The sequence below is a fragment of the Talaromyces stipitatus genome, genomic scaffold (assembly GCF_000003125.1).
Source record: "Talaromyces stipitatus ATCC 10500 scf_1105507295541 genomic scaffold, whole genome shotgun sequence".
Classification (NCBI taxonomy): domain Eukaryota; kingdom Fungi; phylum Ascomycota; class Eurotiomycetes; order Eurotiales; family Trichocomaceae; genus Talaromyces; species Talaromyces stipitatus.
The window spans coordinates 2,618,624-2,639,181 of NW_002990115.1; the positions used below are offsets into that span (position 1 = coordinate 2,618,624).

General features: G+C 45.7%; 8 protein-coding genes across 10 annotated transcripts; 2 read left to right on the forward strand and 6 right to left on the reverse strand.

Moving 5' to 3' along the window:
• Nucleotides 1–1,186: 1,186 nt before the first annotated feature.
• On the reverse strand, nucleotides 1,187–4,334 carry TSTA_032890 (uncharacterized protein; the record flags this gene model as incomplete). Its single annotated transcript, XM_002480425.1, has 7 exons — nucleotides 1,187–2,479; nucleotides 2,545–2,913; nucleotides 2,969–3,000; nucleotides 3,060–3,285; nucleotides 3,336–3,726; nucleotides 3,835–3,966; nucleotides 4,285–4,334. The coding sequence occupies 7 exons, from the start codon at nucleotides 4,332–4,334 to the stop codon at nucleotides 1,187–1,189; spliced, it is 2,493 nt and encodes an 830-aa protein (XP_002480470.1).
• Nucleotides 4,335–4,937: 603 nt separating this feature from the next.
• Nucleotides 4,938–6,711, reverse strand: TSTA_032900 (uncharacterized protein). Its single transcript, XM_002480426.1, has 3 exons — nucleotides 6,155–6,711; nucleotides 5,597–6,095; nucleotides 4,938–5,516 (listed from the first exon to the last, which is right to left on the reverse strand). The coding sequence occupies exons 1-3, from the start codon at nucleotides 6,645–6,647 to the stop codon at nucleotides 5,030–5,032; spliced, it is 1,479 nt and encodes a 492-aa protein (XP_002480471.1). The 5' UTR covers nucleotides 6,648–6,711; the 3' UTR covers nucleotides 4,938–5,029.
• A 686-nt stretch (nucleotides 6,712–7,397) lies between these two features.
• Nucleotides 7,398–9,768, reverse strand: TSTA_032910 (cytochrome P450, putative). The gene is made up of 10 exons (XM_002480427.1): nucleotides 9,618–9,768; nucleotides 9,474–9,539; nucleotides 9,293–9,412; nucleotides 9,049–9,238; nucleotides 8,902–8,985; nucleotides 8,751–8,847; nucleotides 8,564–8,681; nucleotides 8,200–8,488; nucleotides 7,898–8,135; nucleotides 7,398–7,842 (listed from the first exon to the last, which is right to left on the reverse strand). The coding sequence occupies exons 1-10, from the start codon at nucleotides 9,732–9,734 to the stop codon at nucleotides 7,656–7,658; spliced, it is 1,506 nt and encodes a 501-aa protein (XP_002480472.1). The 5' UTR covers nucleotides 9,735–9,768; the 3' UTR covers nucleotides 7,398–7,655.
• A 359-nt stretch (nucleotides 9,769–10,127) lies between these two features.
• TSTA_032920 (hydroxybutyrate dehydrogenase, putative) lies at nucleotides 10,128–11,575 on the reverse strand. The gene is made up of 3 exons (XM_002480428.1): nucleotides 10,891–11,575; nucleotides 10,449–10,798; nucleotides 10,128–10,383 (listed from the first exon to the last, which is right to left on the reverse strand). Exons 1-3 carry the CDS (start codon nucleotides 11,324–11,326, stop codon nucleotides 10,342–10,344), a joined length of 828 nt encoding a protein of 275 aa, XP_002480473.1. The 5' UTR covers nucleotides 11,327–11,575; the 3' UTR covers nucleotides 10,128–10,341.
• Nucleotides 11,576–12,508: 933 nt separating this feature from the next.
• On the reverse strand, nucleotides 12,509–14,244 carry TSTA_032930 (uncharacterized protein). 2 transcript variants are annotated; one of them, XM_002480429.1, is made up of 6 exons: nucleotides 13,909–14,244; nucleotides 13,832–13,851; nucleotides 13,733–13,769; nucleotides 13,597–13,673; nucleotides 13,153–13,535; nucleotides 12,509–13,087 (listed from the first exon to the last, which is right to left on the reverse strand). In XM_002480429.1, the coding sequence occupies exons 1-6, from the start codon at nucleotides 14,120–14,122 to the stop codon at nucleotides 12,607–12,609; spliced, it is 1,212 nt and encodes a 403-aa protein (XP_002480474.1). In that variant the 5' UTR covers nucleotides 14,123–14,244; the 3' UTR covers nucleotides 12,509–12,606. The 2 variants fall into 2 exon arrangements, with proteins under 2 accessions (XP_002480474.1, XP_002480475.1); XM_002480430.1 differs by lacking the exons at nucleotides 13,733–13,769; nucleotides 13,832–13,851; nucleotides 13,909–14,244 and having other exon boundaries at nucleotides 13,597–13,710.
• Nucleotides 14,245–14,873: 629 nt separating this feature from the next.
• TSTA_032940 (cytochrome P450, putative) lies at nucleotides 14,874–16,779 on the forward strand (the record flags this gene model as incomplete). 2 transcript variants are annotated; one of them, XM_002480431.1, is made up of 5 exons in its annotated part: nucleotides 14,931–15,055; nucleotides 15,127–15,132; nucleotides 15,192–16,036; nucleotides 16,100–16,367; nucleotides 16,423–16,779. In XM_002480431.1, the coding sequence occupies exons 1-5, from the start codon at nucleotides 15,023–15,025 to the stop codon at nucleotides 16,777–16,779; spliced, it is 1,509 nt and encodes a 502-aa protein (XP_002480476.1). In that variant the 5' UTR covers nucleotides 14,931–15,022. The 2 variants fall into 2 exon arrangements, with proteins under 2 accessions (XP_002480477.1, XP_002480476.1); XM_002480432.1 differs by having other exon boundaries at nucleotides 14,874–15,132.
• Nucleotides 16,780–17,409: 630 nt separating this feature from the next.
• On the forward strand, nucleotides 17,410–18,929 carry TSTA_032950 (uncharacterized protein; the record flags this gene model as incomplete). The annotated part of the gene is made up of 2 exons (XM_002480433.1): nucleotides 17,410–18,419; nucleotides 18,470–18,929. 2 exons carry the CDS (start codon nucleotides 17,410–17,412, stop codon nucleotides 18,927–18,929), a joined length of 1,470 nt encoding a protein of 489 aa, XP_002480478.1.
• Nucleotides 18,930–19,247: 318 nt separating this feature from the next.
• Nucleotides 19,248–20,553, reverse strand: TSTA_032960 (inositol phospholipid biosynthesis protein Scs3, putative). The gene is made up of 2 exons (XM_002480434.1): nucleotides 19,513–20,553; nucleotides 19,248–19,450 (listed from the first exon to the last, which is right to left on the reverse strand). The coding sequence occupies exons 1-2, from the start codon at nucleotides 20,413–20,415 to the stop codon at nucleotides 19,328–19,330; spliced, it is 1,026 nt and encodes a 341-aa protein (XP_002480479.1). The 5' UTR covers nucleotides 20,416–20,553; the 3' UTR covers nucleotides 19,248–19,327.
• Nucleotides 20,554–20,558: the final 5 nt, after the last annotated feature.

The window sequence follows — 20,558 nt, forward strand, 5'->3', positions numbered from 1 at the left end:
ATGTTTCAAATAAGGAAAAACTCGCTTGATTCTGAATAATCAAACGCCTCTTGAGAACAAGACACTGTCACTATACTTATACCAGAATTCCATAGCCATTTGAATTGAATGAGCTACTGTGGTTGTTCGGAGCTAAGGAGATCTGTCTAAGTACGTACGGTATGTGCTTGATTCAGGGTTTAGGATCAAGCACGGAATGGCTCCCACTCCGTTCTATCTCCGCTTATAAATCTTACATTTGTTGTCTCGTTTCTCTTACTGGATCATTAACTTCGGAGATACTACAACATTAGCACGAAGCTTCGATGCTCAGGTCCAAGCTGTCAACCGGAGAATGCCTTCATAAACCACTCAAATAGCTACCTTCATAACGGGGCTGCAATTTTGGCCCAATGGCCTAATTTCCCACCACACAAGTTCTCTCAATTTCCGTTCATCAATTGACTGCTCGGGGGTATCAGCTGGCGAGTGAGAGCCAACTAAATCCAACAGAATAGTTGAATCTGACGATGGGGTATATTACCAATCTTGGTCTTCAGCCGGACTTAAGGAAGATCTCACTTTGGCCAAAGCTATTGCTATCATGGTGGGCATAATTCGTTCAACACAAGTCTAGCCCTATTCCTGTTTTGCAACCACATCTCGAAACCCTTGTCCCAGACTCCCAATTAATACACTGCTGTGGAGTATGAAATACCGCTTTTTGAGCTCGGATGGACTCCCTCTACACCAAAACTCGATTACTACTGCGTACTACGTATGACATGCCTTTTTTTTTCCATACAATATGCACTCTACTAGTATACAAATAGTGGATCCTGAAGTGGGTCATATCCGCCGGACAATGCAGGTTTCCGCTACTCCGTACGTATTTCCGTCGTATCTTCGGCTTAGCGTGCCCCATCAAGCGGCGTTTACGGTCAAAAATACGTACGAGGTTCCGTATCATCGTAACAACGCCAATGACGAAGCATGCCCGACGTTCTATAAATTTACTCAACCGGAAAGAACTTCTATGTTCGCGTATGGGATTACTAATGAGCATTTTTTTCTACCAGTGCCGTTACTCTGACTTTCATTTCGATCCAAATCTCGAGGAAATATGGTAATGACATTGAAACATACTGAATTGAGTCGGGAATAGCAACTGTTAAAATTACAGTAAATGCCGCTAAGACTTATTGTACTATTTCACCAGTAAGTGACCTACCGATTTGTATCTAACTCCCATAAAGTTGATAAAGGATCGCCAAAATCTAACGGTGCAGCGAACTGTTCCCACGTTACAAGCTGCAGCAAAACAGATTAGATAGACACTCTTTCTTTGGTAGGGATGGCAACTTCTTACAGGATCTTGAAAACTGGGGTAATCCACATTGGAGAAACTAAACCTGGATTGCACTGGGACTAAAGGCATAGTGGCAACGATAGGTGTCGCTCTGCTGACAGTCGTGGCTTCTGTAGAGGACAATTGATCTCTTGGGGCATATTCTCGGGGCGAGGCAAATGCCATCGCCCCATCGTCAATAGCAGTTTTTAGACGCATCTGCGCTGAGTTTCGCGTATTCCTTATTTCTGGAATATACTCAGTAGAAAGATCCGAGTAACCACGAAACTGAGGAGTGACCTCTTGCAGGTTATTATTTGGATGTCGTAGTTTTTGCAGTAACATACCAAGGACATCACTCGCTTTATAAGCTTCTATGCTTTTGTCGCGCATCTGACTCCATATAGCTGCACTCCGGTCTAGCGATTCAATCATCTCGTTTCGTGTGGGACCGCTGACCGCGAAAGGGAGGGGAGGCCTTCTATGGTCAATGAATAGCTCCCTGCACAAAATGGTAGCTGCAAGCAGGTAGTCGTGGGCGTTCAGGGAGGTCATATACTTTGTTAGACTCCTCACCTGCCCACCTGCCCTAATTTCTTGATGTTGGATGGCCTGCAGATTTAATAGAGCCATGGCGGATTCAAGGCAAGCTCGACGCGAGCTAATAAATCTGGTATCTACCCTAGCGGCTTCCAATAAGCGACTGTGAACCACACATAATGCTTTGTGGTGTACATTTGCAAGGGTAAACCGAGCGGCAATCAGAGATGGTTGATCATGTTCTTGCTCGGCCATAGACCGTAGCCGGAAATACTCGGGTACCTTAGCGTAGGTCTCCCGAATGCTGCGATCAATCTCCAGTACTCTCTCGTATGGCGGGGGTATATCTTCTCGGTTAAGCTCTTTCAAGGCGCGGGCCAAGTCTAGGGCTAACCTAGCTTTACATATGAGATACGAGATTGGGGTCGCTTCTGAATCCGGAAGTGGAGCAGGAAGCTCAATCCTAGAAGGTCCAAAATCTTCATCGTAGATGTTTCGAGGTAGACCTCCATTGGTTGCTTCAACCTTGATCATGGATGGAAACCCATGTTGGAATGAGAAAAAGATATCAGCCTGCCGAACAAAGGTCCACACTCGGCGTCTCATTTCTGCCTAGTCAGCTTAGCAACAGCTCATCCCAGAAACGGAAATATGGAAAAGGTCAAAAGGCTACCTACCTGAAATGGACTGAGAGATGCCAAACGGTCTGGATCTTGAATGTACCCCATTCGCATAGCTAGGCGGATTATGAAGCCAAGTAGAGCCCAAGTGCTAGAATCGGCATCTCGATGTGATGCATATTCTCCATATAGATGAAGAGCTAATGTTTCAATTAAGAAATCCTGTGGCTTTGTGTAATCAGCCAATAATATGCAGTCTGTCACTCGTGTACGGTATGAACTGCTCAAATCCTGAGCTTTTCCCCGGAATTCCAATGGCTCATCTCCATCACGTTGCCATGAGATTGCCGCAATACGCATCATGGCAAATAGTAAGCCAATCCAAATAACGGGTGCTCGACTACGATTTTCCCAATGTTCCTCGTACTGTTTCAGGAGTCAGTCTTATTCAAAGCTTTCAACATTCGAGCCCAATATATACCTGTTTTTGAAACGTAGGAGAATGAAGGATATCTGATAAATTTTAGGAATCTCCAGTTGACAGTTGTTCACTATTCGATTTTCCTACTTACGAAGTGCGGGATCCAAGGTCTTGAAATAGCGCTCCAGCAATAAGTCGCATATGTATCGAGAAGGGACATGTGAGAGTATTTCCCCATGGCCTGATGATTGAGAAGTCCCAAAAAGCAAAGATGGACCTGAATCCTCTGGTGTCTGTTTCAACCGCTGAGAAATCTTCTGCGACTGGGACTCGTATTGTTTCTGTTGTGTCTGAAGGTAACCGCGGACCTCGTGAATCTATTTTGAATTTAGTTCATGCAAAGGTAGCTCAAGACGAGATCTCTGACCTCATTCAGCAGCGCAGCCCATGGGGCCTCTCCGACGGTGTAAGGGACACCATTGTCAGTGTCCGTTCGAAATATCCGAGTCGTCGTAGGGCCAACTCTTCGATTTGAAAGAAGTTCCTCCTTGGGCACTTCATAACGTGGAGCTTGGACATCTCGATGCGTGATAACTAGATTGTTTGCCGGATCCCCTACTGAAGGTCCTTTTTGATTCATCAAGGCCAAAATCAACTGTTCTAATCGATCCATACGACTTTGCACACTGCTCGAGTTTCCATGCGATGACGACCAATGCCTCTGAAGTCCCACCCGGCGGTACTGGTAAGAGCACGACATCACGATTCCTCGGCGGACACAACTGTCACAGACTGGCAATGCCTGATCACATCGCAACCTATCAAATGGTAAGTGGAAAATGCTCTTTTTCCGTCCTCCCTTCTGACGTAAAAGCCAGTAAATGAAGATGATATATGTCTCCCATTGCTGAGGAGTTTGGACCTACTTTCTCTGTCTGCAGGGCGTACAGGAGACTGGCTTCCGATTTCGCCTTTGAATGCCTGTCCCAGTTCCCGGGGCTTCGTTGTAGCCCGAGGAATCCATTGGAATTAAGAGGGCAAGGCCGACGGAGTTGGCACTGTATTACTGTAGCCCTGTTGTATCAATCCCGATATGAATGACAGGAAAGAAGCCAAAAATATACAAATATATTGTCAATATTTCAAGCTATAGTAGCTGGTCCGTGGAGTTAGGAAGGAGAACTTGTTTAAATCCGAACAGGAAATACAATACCGTATGGACCGATACGCGTATTACACTTTCGATACGGTAGTCAACTGTTTACCTAACACATTGTGACAGCAATTGCAAGTCCTCAGGGAGATGCTGGTTCATCTGTATACTGGAAAGTAATTGGCTCATCAAGTATATAGAAGGGTACATTGATTCCACTTACTTAAAAGAATCGATATGCTCCATTTTCAACTGGGCTGCTTCTACTTCCATTTAGTCGCACTAATATGTCAAGAGAGTATTGCTTAGGATCATAGGAATAACGAAGGAAAGAGATATACTACTTTCTCTAGAATCAAATATATGTTTTTTGAATGAAATACTCAAAAACCTGGGTACTAGAAGCATGAAATAGGCAGCGTAAAGCCAAGAGACGATCATTAGGGCGCATCGAGCCGAAAGCGGTAATTTCAAGGCTGGAGCGGAGCAAAGCCCTAACATGAGAGCGCCGCCCCTATCATGTCTCTTAATGGATCGCATTCATCTATAGGAAGGACAGCCTGACTTATAATTATAGACATCTATTGTTGCATAGACCAAGAAAGCTTCTTTCCAATTGCCGGCCTCTGTAGTTATGAATATCGTCAGAATTTTGATGAAATTCACTATCACAAAGAGAGGACAAGAAGCAAACAAGCAGCATCTCAATCGCTATTAAGGAGCTGAAATGAAAGAAACTCTTAGAATAATCCTCATCTTGTCTAACCTAGATCTTAGCTACTGTTTAGTTCCCAACTCCTTTCTCTTTTGAATATCCAATTATTCCTAACGACCTAGGTCTGGGTAGTTGTACTAAGTGATTACCTCATAACCTTCGACAGGGTCATCCGTATTTTTGGTCTTATTAGCGCTGTGGCAGGTGTCTGTATGATATGTACAATCTGCTAACAATAACAAAACATGCCAAGTCAACTCCTGGATAGCTTGAACCCGCCTGGAACCTTCGCCTGAAAGAAACCAGATGGATCATATTTCGCAGCCACCTCTCGCAATTTTTCTACTTGGGTCGTCCCATAGCTCATAATCGGATCCTGCCACTTCGCGGCATAGTTCATATACTTGTATCGAACATCGACGCCATCTTTCTGTGTAATTGCCTCTATCTCCTCTAGCAGTGATTGGGTAGCCGCCTGGATCTCCGCCGATGCGGATGCGTCCGTCCAGTAATTTGACAGGAGGCAGAGAACGAGATCCCGCTCGGGATGGCTGTTGGGTGTGAAACCGAGGCTGTTCTGAGGTCCCGAGGCAGGTGGAACCGGGGGAATGGCCTGAAAGGTGAGAACGGCTAGTAATGATTTGATGTGAGAGAGCTCGTGGACAGACGTATTCCATATGCCGAGTATGGATTGGAGTGCTGGGAGTGAGACGTTGAAGGTAGTTGTTGCATAAACCGCCCTACACGATATTGAACAAGTTCCAGTCAGCATGTAACACGGCCTTGTTCAAGTCAGATACACACGAGTGACCTGACATACAAAGTATCAGCCGGTTGGTACATAGCCATCTCCTTGGCAAAATCAGTCGTGTTTGAGATGCGCATTGTGTTTGATAATTGCGGTTCAATGGCCGTGAAGTCGGCCAACGCACTAGCATTAACAACAGGCTTGGTATAGAACATATTATTAGAGCTAATCCTTGAGTTATCCGCCGCTGTATAGAGAAAGCTTTGCTCGATCTCAGCATGAGGGTCAAAATTCTCCGGATCCTTGAATTTGGCAAAAGCCAGTATTTGGTCCTCGTCAGAATCGCTAGTATATTCAACTCCACCACCCCAGTAATCTGGCTGTTGGAAGGAACGAATGTCGAAGCGGGTCACAATTCCAAAATTGTTCTGTCCCCCTTTTAATGCGGCAAAAAGATCAGCGTGACTGGTTTCATTCGCATTAACAATGGCGCCAGATGCTAGCACAAGCTCCATATTAACCACATTGTCGCAGGCAAAGCCATGCTCGGGAGAGAAAGCAGAGAGACCACCTATTATCAAGATGCTTAGGATTACCTTGACCAAGCATTCAGAATTAGTATGCACGTACCTCCAGTAATCAGTCCTCCAACGCCTACTGTTGCCACTCGTCCTCCCACAGCAGCAAGTCCGTAAGTGTCCAGAACTCGATACACCTCCTGCCACAGCGCTCCCGCACCAACGGATGTGATTAATCCACCACTTTGTATTGAGACGGCATTGAGTGTTCGCAGATCAAGTGTGACTCCCACATCTGCATTAGCAGCACCGATATTCGGTGAATGCCCACCACCTTTAATTGATAGCAGGGCAGATGGACAGTCGGCAGTGTACTTGACGACTATCGCCACGTCCGACGTGGACGTGGGACGGACAATGCATGTTGGGTTCAGGCGTTCTTCTACGAAGTAGTAGGACTTAACGGAGCTATCGTAAACAGTGCTGTTAGTGTAGAAGACCTTTCCTGGAAGAAGGGTAGATAGCGCAGCACAGTCAGTTACAAAGCTAGCAGTGCAGCATATCGGCAGCAGGACAAGGCCCAGAACAGTGAGATAGTGTCGCATGATTCAATGGACAATTTCACTCAAGTTGATAGTACTTGAACCTTTTACAAAAGGGGCTTTATGTAGCTCCTATGATGAGAGATCAATAATTGCCTCATAATATATAGATACTTAGGTATCGCCTCACGATTAACGAATAGCCAGTCTTGAGGAACCGCTCACGCTGATACTAAGCACAGTTCACGACATCTCCATCAGCTGCCCAGCGTTATCGGATAGCCCCCAAAGTACGTAAATAACTATCGCCTACGACTATATTTAGTTGGTCAAGGCAATTTGACTGGCCTGGCACATGCAAGGTTCTAGGGCTGGAAACGCAATATTGCTCATACGATTTAGTGCATACTGCAAGTATGTACCTGGAAAGTTTGTCCATCCACTCGATGGTCAATTTTTAGCGCTACCTTCAAAGGAAGTCGAAGTTAATCCACAGCGCATATGTACTCGAATTAATATGCACCGGCTGATTGAACCACCTAGGCAAATTTTCCGGACTCTTCCAAGGTTTAAACCCCATTGTATTACAGTACACAGCACCCGGGTAACTAAAAATTGGGGGCCATGCACGTCTATCCAAGGTATTATGTAGCCAATTTATAGCTGTGAGCTGTTTTCTGCATGCTGACCAACTTGATGCTCCGCTTAGTCCACTAGTGATGCGCAGAATTCACCACGATTATGTAATTTCATTGACCGAGGAGTAAGTTAATATGCTCTCTAGTTTGACTATTTTACAGTAAGCCATCCATTGTGGAGTATATCCATTTCTATTCTCAGAAGATGATTGGAGATAAGACATAAATGCTAACTGGCTAGGAAGCATACATGATATTGAACGAAATCAGCAGCGGGTTGTGGTTTGGATAACCCACGGAGTAAAGAACAGCTCATGATCATGATAACTATAGACTCAGTGGGATATAACAGAAGAATTAAGGAAAAAAAGTAGACACCGTGTTGGATCATCCTCTGCAGATACGAATCATAGGTATTTTGAACGTCAAGTGTTCACTGCCAGTGACTCGTCGGTTCGGAACGACGACGTAGTACCAGACGTGTGGAGTTGTACGGGATGCTGAACGATTCCCACATCCAATGCCGACGAGACCTCTTTGCGTCCAACTCAAGCTCATAGTCAACAAGCAATGTCGCGACCACCAATTTCAGAACCAAACTCGCATGATGCCGACCGGGACTGTTGCTGGTCAGCCCTATAGACAAAAATTAGAGAAATTCAAAACATAGCGTACCATGCCAATGATCCAAAGCCCCAAATCAAGTAATTTTCAGAGACGTCAGTGAACCGATTAGTTTGATCATGAGACTGGCCGTTCGTAAAGCGGCCAGCGTCGAATGTCTCTGGCCTTGGGTAAATTCGGGGATTATGGGAAGCAGCATATGAGTCAACGCAGACAACGGCCCCAGCCGGGACTTTGGTATATCCATCAGAAAATGTATAGTCTTCTAATGCCTTCCGACGAATAGCGACTGTGAGATTAATCACGGAGGGTTAGTCCTGGATAAGCCCGGAAAAGAGTTACCATCCACTTACTCTTGTCCAATGAATTGAGTCTGGCAGTCTCCCGCATAAAACCATCCAGCAGAGATAGCTGGTTTAGCTTGGTGAAGTCATTAAGTGCTCCGTGTTGCATCACCTCTTCTCGGATAATTTGCTGCCATTCGGGACGAATGCAGAGCTCATACAAAATATGATAGAGATTCACCCATGGCTGGTGGGATGCTGCTAGCCAGAGGCCAAGGATCGACTGAGAAAGAGTGAATGGAGTCCAGTAGTCACGGTTAGGATGTGATTGTTCAATCAAATCATAAAAGACTGTTGACTAAGAGGTTAGTTAGCACGTCACATTCACCATTCATATTGACCCGAAGCCCCGCAGAGTCGGAGTCTATCGTACTTCTTTGATGCCCTTCGCCTCATCCCAACTGTCAACCCCCTGGTCGATGATAGGCATAAGATAGCTTTGAATTTTGCGCATCTCCCGACCCCCTCGTGTCATGATGTTATGAACCAACCTAGTTAACGTGGAACAACCCGTTAATCAATGCTGACTAGGCTAGCACATTGGTAGATTATAGACATACGACATTAGGAAAGAAGGAGTGAACTGAAAAGCTCCCATGCAGGCAATGGTTTGGCTCGGATGCCGCAGAAGAGCCTCTGCTAAGTCAGGATTTGATCCTAGGAAACATCAGATATTATAATCGGCATTTGTTTCTGACAGGAGATGCAAACCAAGATTTTCCCCAAAGAAGGTCACAGCCATCAATCTTGAGGAGAGTACCTTGGCGGTGGAGGCCAGGGGAATTACAGTAGTCCCTGGGAATTGTGAGCATAGATTATTATGATGCATTTGCTCCAACCTTGGAAGAGGGAACCCACGGGAATCCGGAGTATCCAAAACCTCCAACTCGTCTTTGAGGAAGGACGAAAGCCGTTTTTGCAGCACCGGATACAACCGTGCAACTTGATTTGGTCCATTGACGTTGAGCACCCTCCCAAACAGCCGAGACTTAATAATGTTGACCTCGGTGTGGTTGAACTTATTCATGGTATGCTTGAAGCCGAACATCTAGATAGCAATTGGTTGCCGCTTTCAACGTTCTGAGGAGAGGGGTCTTCTTACATCTGCATACACCGCTCGCTGAGATAGCACAGGTGTGTCGCTCAATTCCAGCAGTCTCTTCTTGCCTCCGTCGATGATGATTGGAGGTGTGCCCCATGGTTTGTAGAACCTACCATTGTTCTGTCCATGTGGTCAGTAACATGCTACCCCCGCCATGTACATGCAGGGGAGGGTGACGCACAAAATCTTTTATTACAGATCTCAATTTTGATTCGGTAGAGCCAGTGAATTTAGATATTCTCGAGCTCTGGGATTTCATTAATCAGTTTCGGTGTCACTTCGTTCCAGCGTGACTAGAGTCATCGTGCAGAGAATATGCTCGTACCTGCAGAGCAAAGTAGAGCTCAGACAAGACCAATCCTGTGACAGCGAGCCAAAAGAGCCAAGGTGTAAGATTCTCAAGATCTATGATAGCCATTGCGTCGAAACTATGATTTCTCATGGAGAAGCATATATACGCTGCCACCAAGTGTGTCGTTATGTGAAAGTATAAAGAAAACATCCATCTCCTCTCTCTTTATTCTCCTCGGGTATTGACGACACATTGCACGCAGCCATTACTATGAGTGGCTAGCTTGACTAATTTACGGGGCCGAATTGGGCTTTCAACAGTGCCACACGTATCAGCTGAGATCAATCACGATAAAGTCCTGCTAACGCTGTCGATTCAGGTTGAGCGGTGCGGGTGACGCTTATGTCCCTCGGGGCGGCTAGTTGACAGTCTCTATAATGTGATGAAAACAGTCCCATCTATGACCATGAGTAATACTGAGGGGTATTACGCGTTAGGAGACTAGGATACTGCAGATGAATACAGAAATAGAGATACGGTTATCCCAGATTTGGATATCTAAAACCCCCACTATGAGGCACGTTCAAGAAGTTATCGGTGTACCCGAGGCGATGATACTCCTTGATAAAACAAGAATCCAGATATTATTACATGATCTCACACCGGTTTCTCAATCAATTAGAGATTAAATCGAATTATGTGGCCCAAAGACGAGCCAGTGGATTTCTGTATGGTACCTCGAAGATACAGTTACTTGTTACATCTTATCCAGCCCAGTACCCTTGACGAGGCCTCTGTCCTATAATGATAAGTATTAGCTGAAAGCTGCAGCCAAGGTCTGTACTTTAGGGATCGCCAACTCACCATGATAGATGTGGGTAGATAGCTGGAGCCAAATTTGACAGCACCAGCACTATCACCACACCAAAACTTACCGGTGGCGCCCTTGGTAATCTTGGTAACGACTTGATCACAATAGGTCATCAAGTTCATTCGGGTCGTACCATCATTGCCTTGCGCCCGAGCCGCAATAGTGTCCTCGATGGAGTGGTACAATGAGTCGGAGGGCAACTTGAAGTCTCCAAAATAAGTTTGACCCTGCGTTTTCACAGCTCCCGTCACAATGGACAAGACGCCAACATTGAAAGGTCCGAGTTCCAGACGAAGGGTCTCGGCAATGATCTCGATGGAGCGTTTAGAGGCGGCGTAGCTTCCTGTGCCAAGTCATGCAGTTAGACTTCAGAACAAGAATGTACATTCCACACCTGCGGGATTCGAACACGTCGGCACAATGGAGCTAACTTACCCATCCACGGGACATTAACATAGCCTGAAATAGAAGTTATGAAGACGATATTGCCCTTAGCCTTGATGAGCAATGGTGCAAAAGCCTGAGTGACTGCCACTGGCCCCCAAACATTAGTCTCGAAAATAGCACGGGTAGCGTTCAGGTCTTCATCCAGGATAGGCATGAAATGGTTGCGACCCGCATTGTTGATAAGATAATCCAAAGTACCCCCTGTCTGATTGCTGACCACCTTGGCAGCTGCAGCAATCTGGCTAGGCTCCGTCACATCCAGCGCCAAGAGGGTGACGTTCGGGAGGTCTTGCAGCTTGGACATCTTCTTGGCATCACGAGTGGTGGCAAAGACGAGGTAGCCCCGTTGTTGGAAGGTAAGCGCGAGTCCATAGCCAATGCCATCGTCACTGCATCCAGTGATGAGAACGGACTGTTGCGGCATGGTGAGCAGAGCGAGTTGAGGTGAATAGGAGCGGCAAGTAAAAAGACGGAGATTTGCTAGAACAATAAAGGGCCACGACTTAGTATGATTGGAAGGATTATTAGAAATCTAATTTATATAACGGAAACTTGGTAGGCGCTTCAGTCCTGAAATATAAACTGTGGAACGGCTGATTTACAAGAGGCTTGTCGCTAGGCTAATATGAAGGTGCGAAGTGGAAGACTGATTTGTTGGCACTAGTAAATCTGTAGCAGTACAAGCAATAACTAACCATTGAACAAGAGCCTAGTCCTTCCTTTAATCATCAATCAAATGGCCATACCGGAGTGGATATAAGCAGAGCAGAGCCAGGGTCCAACATTCTTTGTCTACGTAGAGTCAGTCCCCACTTCCCTTATCTTGATATTGATACGTCCTTTTATTAGCTATTATATTATTATAATTTCGTGTTAAGATGCATGTCTAAGCATTGCCTATTACACGATAATATTACCTTGACGTGGTGCTGGCTTCACCAATCCACCGTCCTTGGCCCCCAAGCCAATCATTCTCTTGGTTATACAAAGAGAGAGATAACGCATCGACCAATATGTAAGAGAAATAAGAACACGAATCAGCATGTCCCTTTAGTACACATTCCGGACCAGGTTGAGTAAATGTCTTGAGCTAGCCCGGTGTTACCTAAGATAACGTGGCTGAGTGTGCGGATCTTCGAAGTACATAAGCAGATTTAATATAGAGTATAACTATGATTTAACTTATAAATGTTGATAATATGGAGCGGATGGTTAGTCTTATTTTGAACTTCCAAATGGTGCTCAAGGGTATTATGAGGTGAGTAGGGGAGGAAGTTTATCTGCTGCCAACCCTAAAAACCCATATAAGTGAATTCACAGTACCGTACCGGTTTGTATTTCTGTATTGACCCACTTGGTGTTTTAAAGTTTAGGTTAGGCCCGAGTACTCCGAGCTACCCGTCGGTCTGTGCATGGCGCCGGATACGTATCAGAGCATAAAGAACAAAGGTTAGCCTAGCCGCTAGTTACCTGTTAGTATGTTATTCAATGCACGCAATATTAGCATGCTTCGTAACGGTAAATCATTTGACCCTCTACTCCGTACCTCCAGCATAAGTTAGCGCTTTGAAAACGTTGTATCACCTACAAAAACCAATTCAGAGTACGGAGTATTTATGTGCTGTATACTATACTCATACAAGGTACGATGCCCGATGCACGGCCTGAGAATCATTTCTCGCCCAGTAGTATACTTTTTATTGATTAGACAGCGTTTGAATTGTACTGAATGCCATGATCAATCTCGTACTCTAAGCGAATCCCATCATTAGCCAGACTATGCGGTCGTGGCTCCGCCCGGATCGTCGTGCGCACCGGCTCCACCTTATTCAAGGTTGTTGAGTCGAGAAGAGCGTCTTCCATTCGCCTGTACTGGATCTTATCTGGCATAGGACGCAGTGGCCATTGATCAGAAGATTCGATCGAGAGATCGCCATTCATGCGCTTTGCTTTACTCGACCCCAGCCTGGATGAATGTGGAATGATCCGCGAGAAAAGCCGGCTCAGGACGCCGCCTTTGGTACGGAAAAAGAGAGCCATGGATGGCATGCAGCTTGCTGTGATTCCGACACACATTTCAACCAAGCACATGATGAGGACAGGCAGGGTATAATAGCTAAAATCTTCAGTGTGGTGGTCTAGCCTGTTTTTGAAGTAGATACTGAGAGACGATGCGACACAAGCTCTGGGATAAAATTAGTAATAGATCACTATTATGAGAAGAAAAGACGGAAAGTGAGGAGAACGTACAGTACGCCTGTCCCAAAGATGGATAAAACGCCAAGCTTCTTCTTCAGATCCATACGCAACCCCCAGATGGGGAACATGGGTAGGATCAAAATGTACAGGTCAAGAGCCAGACTGCCAGAGGCAATGGGAATGGTCATTGTTAAGGACTTTGCGTATCGCGGCGAGGCAAATGACTCCTGCCAAGTCTGCCCCGGTGCAGGGCTGGTGAAATAGAGAGTAGCAATGATGATGGCGATATAAAACCCCCAGTTCACAAAGAGTCCAAAGTAGATGGCGTATCGATACCACGTAATGCTTTGAAACATTGAGAGGTACATCAGGAAGAAAGTAGTCTTTGCAAAACCCCATACGATCGAAGTTACCCAATTCGCAAAGTACCCTGACTAGACATCATGTCAGTATACGCGCCGTTGTGGTGGTGGGGTCGATTGTGTGCGCTCTTACGATGATGAATGCATCGCTTGAAACATGAGCAAGTGAGAGATCGTACATGTGTGTCCCGAACTTTCCTTTCACGACGGCTATTATCACGATCAGTTAGATAGGGCACACGGAGACGAGAGGGTTGGTTTAGATATACCGATGACACAAATCACGAAATAGAATATCGCACCAATCTTTGCGCGGATTTGTAAGCAGGATACATATAACCGTATATTGGAATTTCCAAGATGCTTACCACTGCAACGAGACGTGTCCCTGGAATTTGACTTGATTAGCTTTCTTCTTTGACTGTGATAGGCGAGTATCACTCACAGTCCTCCGGTGCGGTTCCCCGTCTGATAAAAATTCTTGTGTAAAAACTCAGCCCTGCTGTGATAAGCATCAGGGCCATCATGATGCTGCCGATGATAATTAAAAGATTGCCATCTGAGGGCGGATCGATAAGGTTGGGCACCACTCCCGGCGGCGGGATTCCCGCAGGCGTGGTTGCCAACTCCTCAGGAGTCATAGAGCTGGCCATAAGCATCTACAGCCTGAAGGGAATGTGCAATTTTGTTTCCAACATTGAAAATGCAGAATACTGAGTGTTTGAATATGTTCAAAGACACTACAGATGATTCCCACTGTTGCTACTGCTACCTTAACCTCGAGAGTAGATGATCGGCCACATAGTAAGCAATATCCGGATCAGATGTTGACGAGTCGCCAACAAGGCCAGGTGCGCTCAATGTTATGACGAATGCTGATTTGGCAGGGGAGGGGAAAATTGCCTGTACGTAATACCGAAAGCGTCTAAGAAATGGGGCAGAGGGCTAAAAGATATTCCCCGAATGAAATTGCTTCCTCCAAGGTCGTATTGGACAAAAGCTGACTTGCAAGGATGTGCGCCAACTAAGAATGTCATGCTTTAGTTATGCAGTCTGATTGCTTCTAGACTCCTTGATAGGTAATGACGCCGCGGTTTTGGGCGCTAATACTGCAAGGAAGCTATATTTTGCTACTTTATTAATACCGAGCTAACAGAGAAACATCATCAAACAGTAATTTATCCAGGTTTGATTGCACCGACACTAGTCATGACACTTCTAGGTGATTGAAGAGCTGCTTCTCTACCAATGTTAGTCTTTAATACCTAGTACCAGTTTTTATTTTCAAGTGTCTCGTTTTTATAGCCTTCGTATAGAGATGGTGTGGAATTCTATCATAAAGGGACTCACCTGACCAGGGATATTTTCCTATATGGTCAAGTTCTTGATATCGCTCGAAAAGGCACTCAGCAATATGTCTTCTTCTAAGTTTTTCTCCTTGCTTGCTCCGACCACAGATGATCTATCTAGTTTTTTCTTTCCCTCTTTTTCTATAGCCATCGGACTCCTACTATGCTGGCGAATATGGCGCTTCTCAATCCGACCCTTGCTTCATCCGGATGACCCAAAGGAGCTACCTTACTGGATCCCGTGTGAGAAGTCATCCCAATCCTGCAACAGAAAAGTCTTAATTCCTAAATAGACTGACTCCGAAATACTCTAGTTGTCGGTATGGTGGACTACGAATTCAAGCATATCTATACGCGTTTCTAATATGACTTATCCCAGGACATGCTATCTCCTTCTTTATTGACTTCAATGGATCATTGGAAAATGCTATGTAGGTTCCCCCCGACGACAACAGCAAGTCACCTAATTGAATCCCTTAGTAAAAAGAACGGAAGCTCTAAGGAGCCGTTCGCCATTACTATGGCCGGTAAACCCATCTACTTGCTCACCAACCCGAAGGATATTGCGGAAACCTATCGCCACGAGGATACCCTGTCCATGGACATGGTAGTGAAGGACCTGTATTCACGCACCGGAATCTCGATGGACAAGGTCAATCGACTTTTCATCGCCAACCCGGAATCGCCGCATAACAAAGGACTCCCGCGTCCCCTCCACTATATTGACATTTCGATGGAATACTTTCGCTGGGAGCTGTCCCCGGGAGAATCGCTAGATCGCTTTGTCAACGAAGCCGCTATTCCCGCAATTCTGAAGGCATTCGATTTTGATCGTACTCCGGCCCATTCAGCAGTCCTACACAACGATAGTGACGATTCTCTCGTAGTTTCGTTAGAGCATCTATGTATCGAAGCTCTTATCAGTGGTGTAGTAGACATTTATTACGGCCCAGCCCTCTGGAAGATAAACCCGGATTTCGTGCACTCGTTTATGATGTGGGAACGCGTTAATTGGAAGTACATTTTCCAGCTACCGGGTTTCTTGAGTAAGGATATGCTGGAAGCAAAACGTGACTTGGTCGATACGTTTGTCACTTACTTCGAAATGGACCGCACCGAACGGGACTGTGGTAATCTCTTTGTAAACTCTGTAGAAGATACGCTTCGGGAGGCAGGAATGGGCAATGAGGAGATTGGAAGAATATTCTTTTTACACTCTTGGGCGTGCGCCATCCTTTCTCTAGACTTTGGTCCATCTGAGTATTCGGTAGCTGACTCATTGTGTAGGATTCTAGGAAATATGTATAAGACTGCGTTCTGGATAATTGCACACCTGGTCTACAACCCGAGCTTACTTGAAGCAATCCGCATTGAGGTTACGCCGGCTATAACTAAAGGAGAGGTTGATCATCAGTATCTGTCAAAGGACTGCATTTTGCTTGACTCGCTTTATGCAGACGTACTTCGCGCTACAATGAGCAGTCCTATGGTTCGTGACATAACAGAAACTACTACAATAGGAGGGAAAAAGCTGCGAAAGGGGAATAGAATTATGGTAAGCAACATCAGCCCGGAGGCAGGTCCAAGATACCTAACAATATACACCTCAGGTATCCTATCGTCAGCTGCACTTGAACACTGACGTTTGGGGACCAACTCCCGAACTGGTACAACCAGATCGATTTTTGCGAGACAAAAGCCTCAAGACAAACAATAGCTACCGACCTTGGGGAGGTGGCAGCACACTCTGTCCTGGTAGATTCTTTGCGAAGAAGACAATCTTCACTTTTATCTCTGTACTGCTTGTTCGATATTCAGCTATTCACATCAAGGAAGAAACAGTAGGGGATAATAAAGGTGGCCGTAAACCAGCATTTCCGCGTGCTGACTTCTCCAAGCCGATTCCGGGGATCGTGTCTCCTATGATGGGTGATGATATCAGTCTGATACTTCGTGAAAGCGACTGATAGTGAGAGAATAGTCATCATTGTGAGGATGATAGAGTCTTTTTGTTAGTCTGAATAACCAGTAGAACGTCATTGCCATGTGAGTAAACCCCTTTTCGGGGAAGTAGTAGATGCATGATAAATGCATGTATCGTAAATGCTGACACTAATTGCACTAACTTTTAGTACTATATCCAAGCTTCCGTTCTATTGATGTATAATACACAAAGCCGTATTAGCCGGACTTAGAGTTACCTGTCTCTACCGCTTCTAGAAGGATGCCCGTCAACATGGTTGTCAAAGGCACGGTTCGCCTCATGCCAGCAATGGATCCTACCGGGCACTAGGGATCAGAATCATGGCCAGACAGGAAACATTAATTAGATTCCATTGGGCCATCATTGGCACTGATGCATGCTGAAAACGTGGCAGGCCAAGGGTCTGTTTCAGTTTCGAACTATGTATTTTGAATTAGCTTGAACACTCATTTATCTGGACTATTGAGCTACAAGGCCTCGGACGAATCTTTCCATGGGAATTATTTAAGAACAAGATTTTCCTAGGGGAACAGATCATCTACCTATTCATCTCCGTTGTCCGAGCTCGACTACTACCTCAGCCACGGTAGCCGGATCAATTGGTTTCGTCAAGATGAGCGGCCGTGTGCTCTTTCTCGTTGTTTTATTTTCCTCCCTCGGGATGGTCTATTCACTAGCTTTGGCCAACGCAATGGCCTGCGGTGCTCTAGCAATTCTCATGCCAGAGAAAGTCTTCAACTCCAACACGGCCAGTTACACAGCGGCTCTTACGTCCTACTTCAGCCGCCAAGAACAGGAAGTGAAGCCAGAATGCGTAGTCATTCCTCAGAGTACCAATGATGTCTCTGAAATAGTTGCAACTATGACTGCCTTTGCTTGGATTGGAGCTCAATTTGCCGTCAGAGGGGGTGGTCACTCAATCTATGCTGGAGCGGCCAATATACAAGGTGGTGTCACCATAGATCTGAGTTCTCTTAATGAAGTGACTGTCAGTCCTGACAAATCCACCGTTGACCTTGGACCAGGCGGCAAATGGGGTGCAGTTTACGAAGTACTAGATCCTTTACAGATCACAGTCTCCGGTGGGCGAGATTCAGATGTTGGTGTTGGGGGATACCTTCTTGGAGGTGGAATGAGTTACATTGGACCCCTGGCCGGATGGGCTTGCGACAACGTGGTGGAATACGAGGTAGTCCTAGCAGACGGCAAGGTAGTGAATGTCAACAACGATTCATATCCGGATCTGTTCTTGGCTCTTAAAGGAGGAGGCAACAATTTTGGTATCGTCACTCGCTTCACGCTCAAAACTCACCCCTTGGGCAACTTCTGGGGTGGATTTCTGGTCTATCCGATTACTTCAATTGGCCAACAAATCGATTCATTGTCGAAATTTCTGGGTACGCAGCCTTATGATCCTTACGCTGCCATGATTCAGAGTTGGGGTTACTCCTCGGAGATGACCGTTATCAGCGACGGAATATACTACACCCAGAACGTACAATCGACTCCAGCCGTATACCAGGACTTTGTCGACAACAGTACCCTGATGCAAAGTAGCTTGCGAACGTCAAACATGTCCAGCTTTGCCGCGGAGACCGATAAGTACCAGGCTTACAGTATGAGGTTAGCATTCCCCATCTCTGTTTCAGAAATTTTATTGACATTGTCTTCAGACAGGGATACTACACAACATCCTTCCTACACACCCCATCCATTTATAGTACTATCTACGACATCTTCAACACCTCCCTAACCTCAGTATCCAAAGTCCAAGGTATAAACTGGTATCTCACCATCCAAGCCACTCCAGCCCTCAACGGCACCAATAGCCTGGGCCTTAAACCGGGCAATGCACGCCTCATCAACGTTCTCCTCACAACATGTTGGTCCAACGCTTCTGATGATGCGGCAGTAGCCGCCGCCGCAAAGAGTCTCATTTCGTCTATTGAATCTGCGACTCGTGCCGCAGGTGTGTACCAAAATTACAAGTATTACAATTATGCGGATATTTCCCAAGAGGTAATTAGCGGTTATGGTTCGGCCAGTGTGGAGGAGTTGCGAACAGTTAGTAAGAAGTATGATGTCTATGGTGTGTTCCAAAACAGTGTTCCGGGTGGGTTTAAGTTGTGGTGATTGTGATAGTGGTCAAGCAATGGACATACTTATTATATGGCTTTTCACGGAAGAATACTAGATATCTAGATAAACGTAGTGAGCAAAAAAAAGGAAAGGAAGAATGAAGCTACTCCCAACACTCGAGATCACCCACTCAGGAGTAGTGATGACCATGCCGTGTAGCTCTAGACCTAGCCCTAATCCGAGGTACTGATAGACTGATACTGTACCTCATCCGATTTTTCTAGTACTAGGATCATTGATTACAAGTTTAAAACATAGACCTGTCAACACCTAGCCTGAACCAAGTTTAGCAATTCACACAAAGACAAACAATTATATATACTAGTCAGTAGAGACACCATTATATTAATACAAACGCAAGAGGGAAAACAAATGCTAAATAGTATAGCTTCTCATTCTATACGCACAGCAGGCTCAAACCCTGGAATGCCGATAATATCCGCCCACGCTGGAAGACTCCGAGGAAGGAAATATGTAATATACACAACGGAAACGGAGATCAGAAGTCCGGATAGCTAGTAAAGGAACATTGATTAGTAAGAGAGAAACGAGTGTAGAGGAGAGTGGGAAGATTTACCTTCTCCAACCATGTATGAAACCATATCGCAGTCATAAAGAGCATCCACCAACTCAATCCAATTACAACCCAGACGAACTTGGTAGAATATCTCGCAACCGGATCAGTGGAGCTATGCTCATTCACCACCGTATACTCGCCATCCGACTCACATTTATCATGAACTTGACTATTCTCTGCCGTTCCATTCGACACCGACTGCGACGTCCCCAAAACCTCTAATGCCAAAAACGCACTTCCCAAAACAAGCATAAACACATGCCCACTCACATCATGACCACCCTTCCACAACCCACCCGAAGCCTTACATGCAGCCGCCGTGAAAACAACCTTGAGATCTTCCCAGGCAGTATTATCATCCGCATTAGCCATGGCGGCAGGTAACCGCTCACATTTCCCACCCGTAATCACAAAGGTACGATCGATAATCGCAGGACCAAAGAACCACTGTGTCGTCAGGAACCAGGCACAAGTCACAATCGCATATCGAAGTAGAGCTTGAACGGATCGTTTTCCGCGCAGGTTTCCCGGCGCTTTGGTGTAGTACGGTCGCGTCAGGAGTAAGGACAGGAATGCGAATGTGATCCATACCCACCCGATTTTGACAAAGTAGAGGTTGAAGATGTTGTTCTTCCGTGCGAAGTAGTTTACGGGGTTGGGACGGTGTTGTCGTTGGGAGGTTGGGAGGTTGATGTCCGTTGCTATGGTTGGGGTGAGGGAACTGGATGATCCGAAGTTCTGAGACGAACGCGCTGTTGGGGAGATGACAGAGTATATCGATCCAAGGATTAGGGTGAGAGGGTATATTAGAAGGACTGTCGCGGGAGGATGTGTCTTTGCATTTGTGTGTCGTTTGGTTTGTGATGGGGAGCCACTGCGTGGATAGGCTGTGGATGTTGCCATGATGAGTAAAAAGTCAAGAAAAAACACTCATTCGCTAAACATCAAAATCGCAAAAGTGAGTGTTAGTGCAGTATGCGAAATAATGACATGAAGAGTGTTGATGATAATTGATTCAGACTTGTTCAGAGAGCTTCGAATGATGG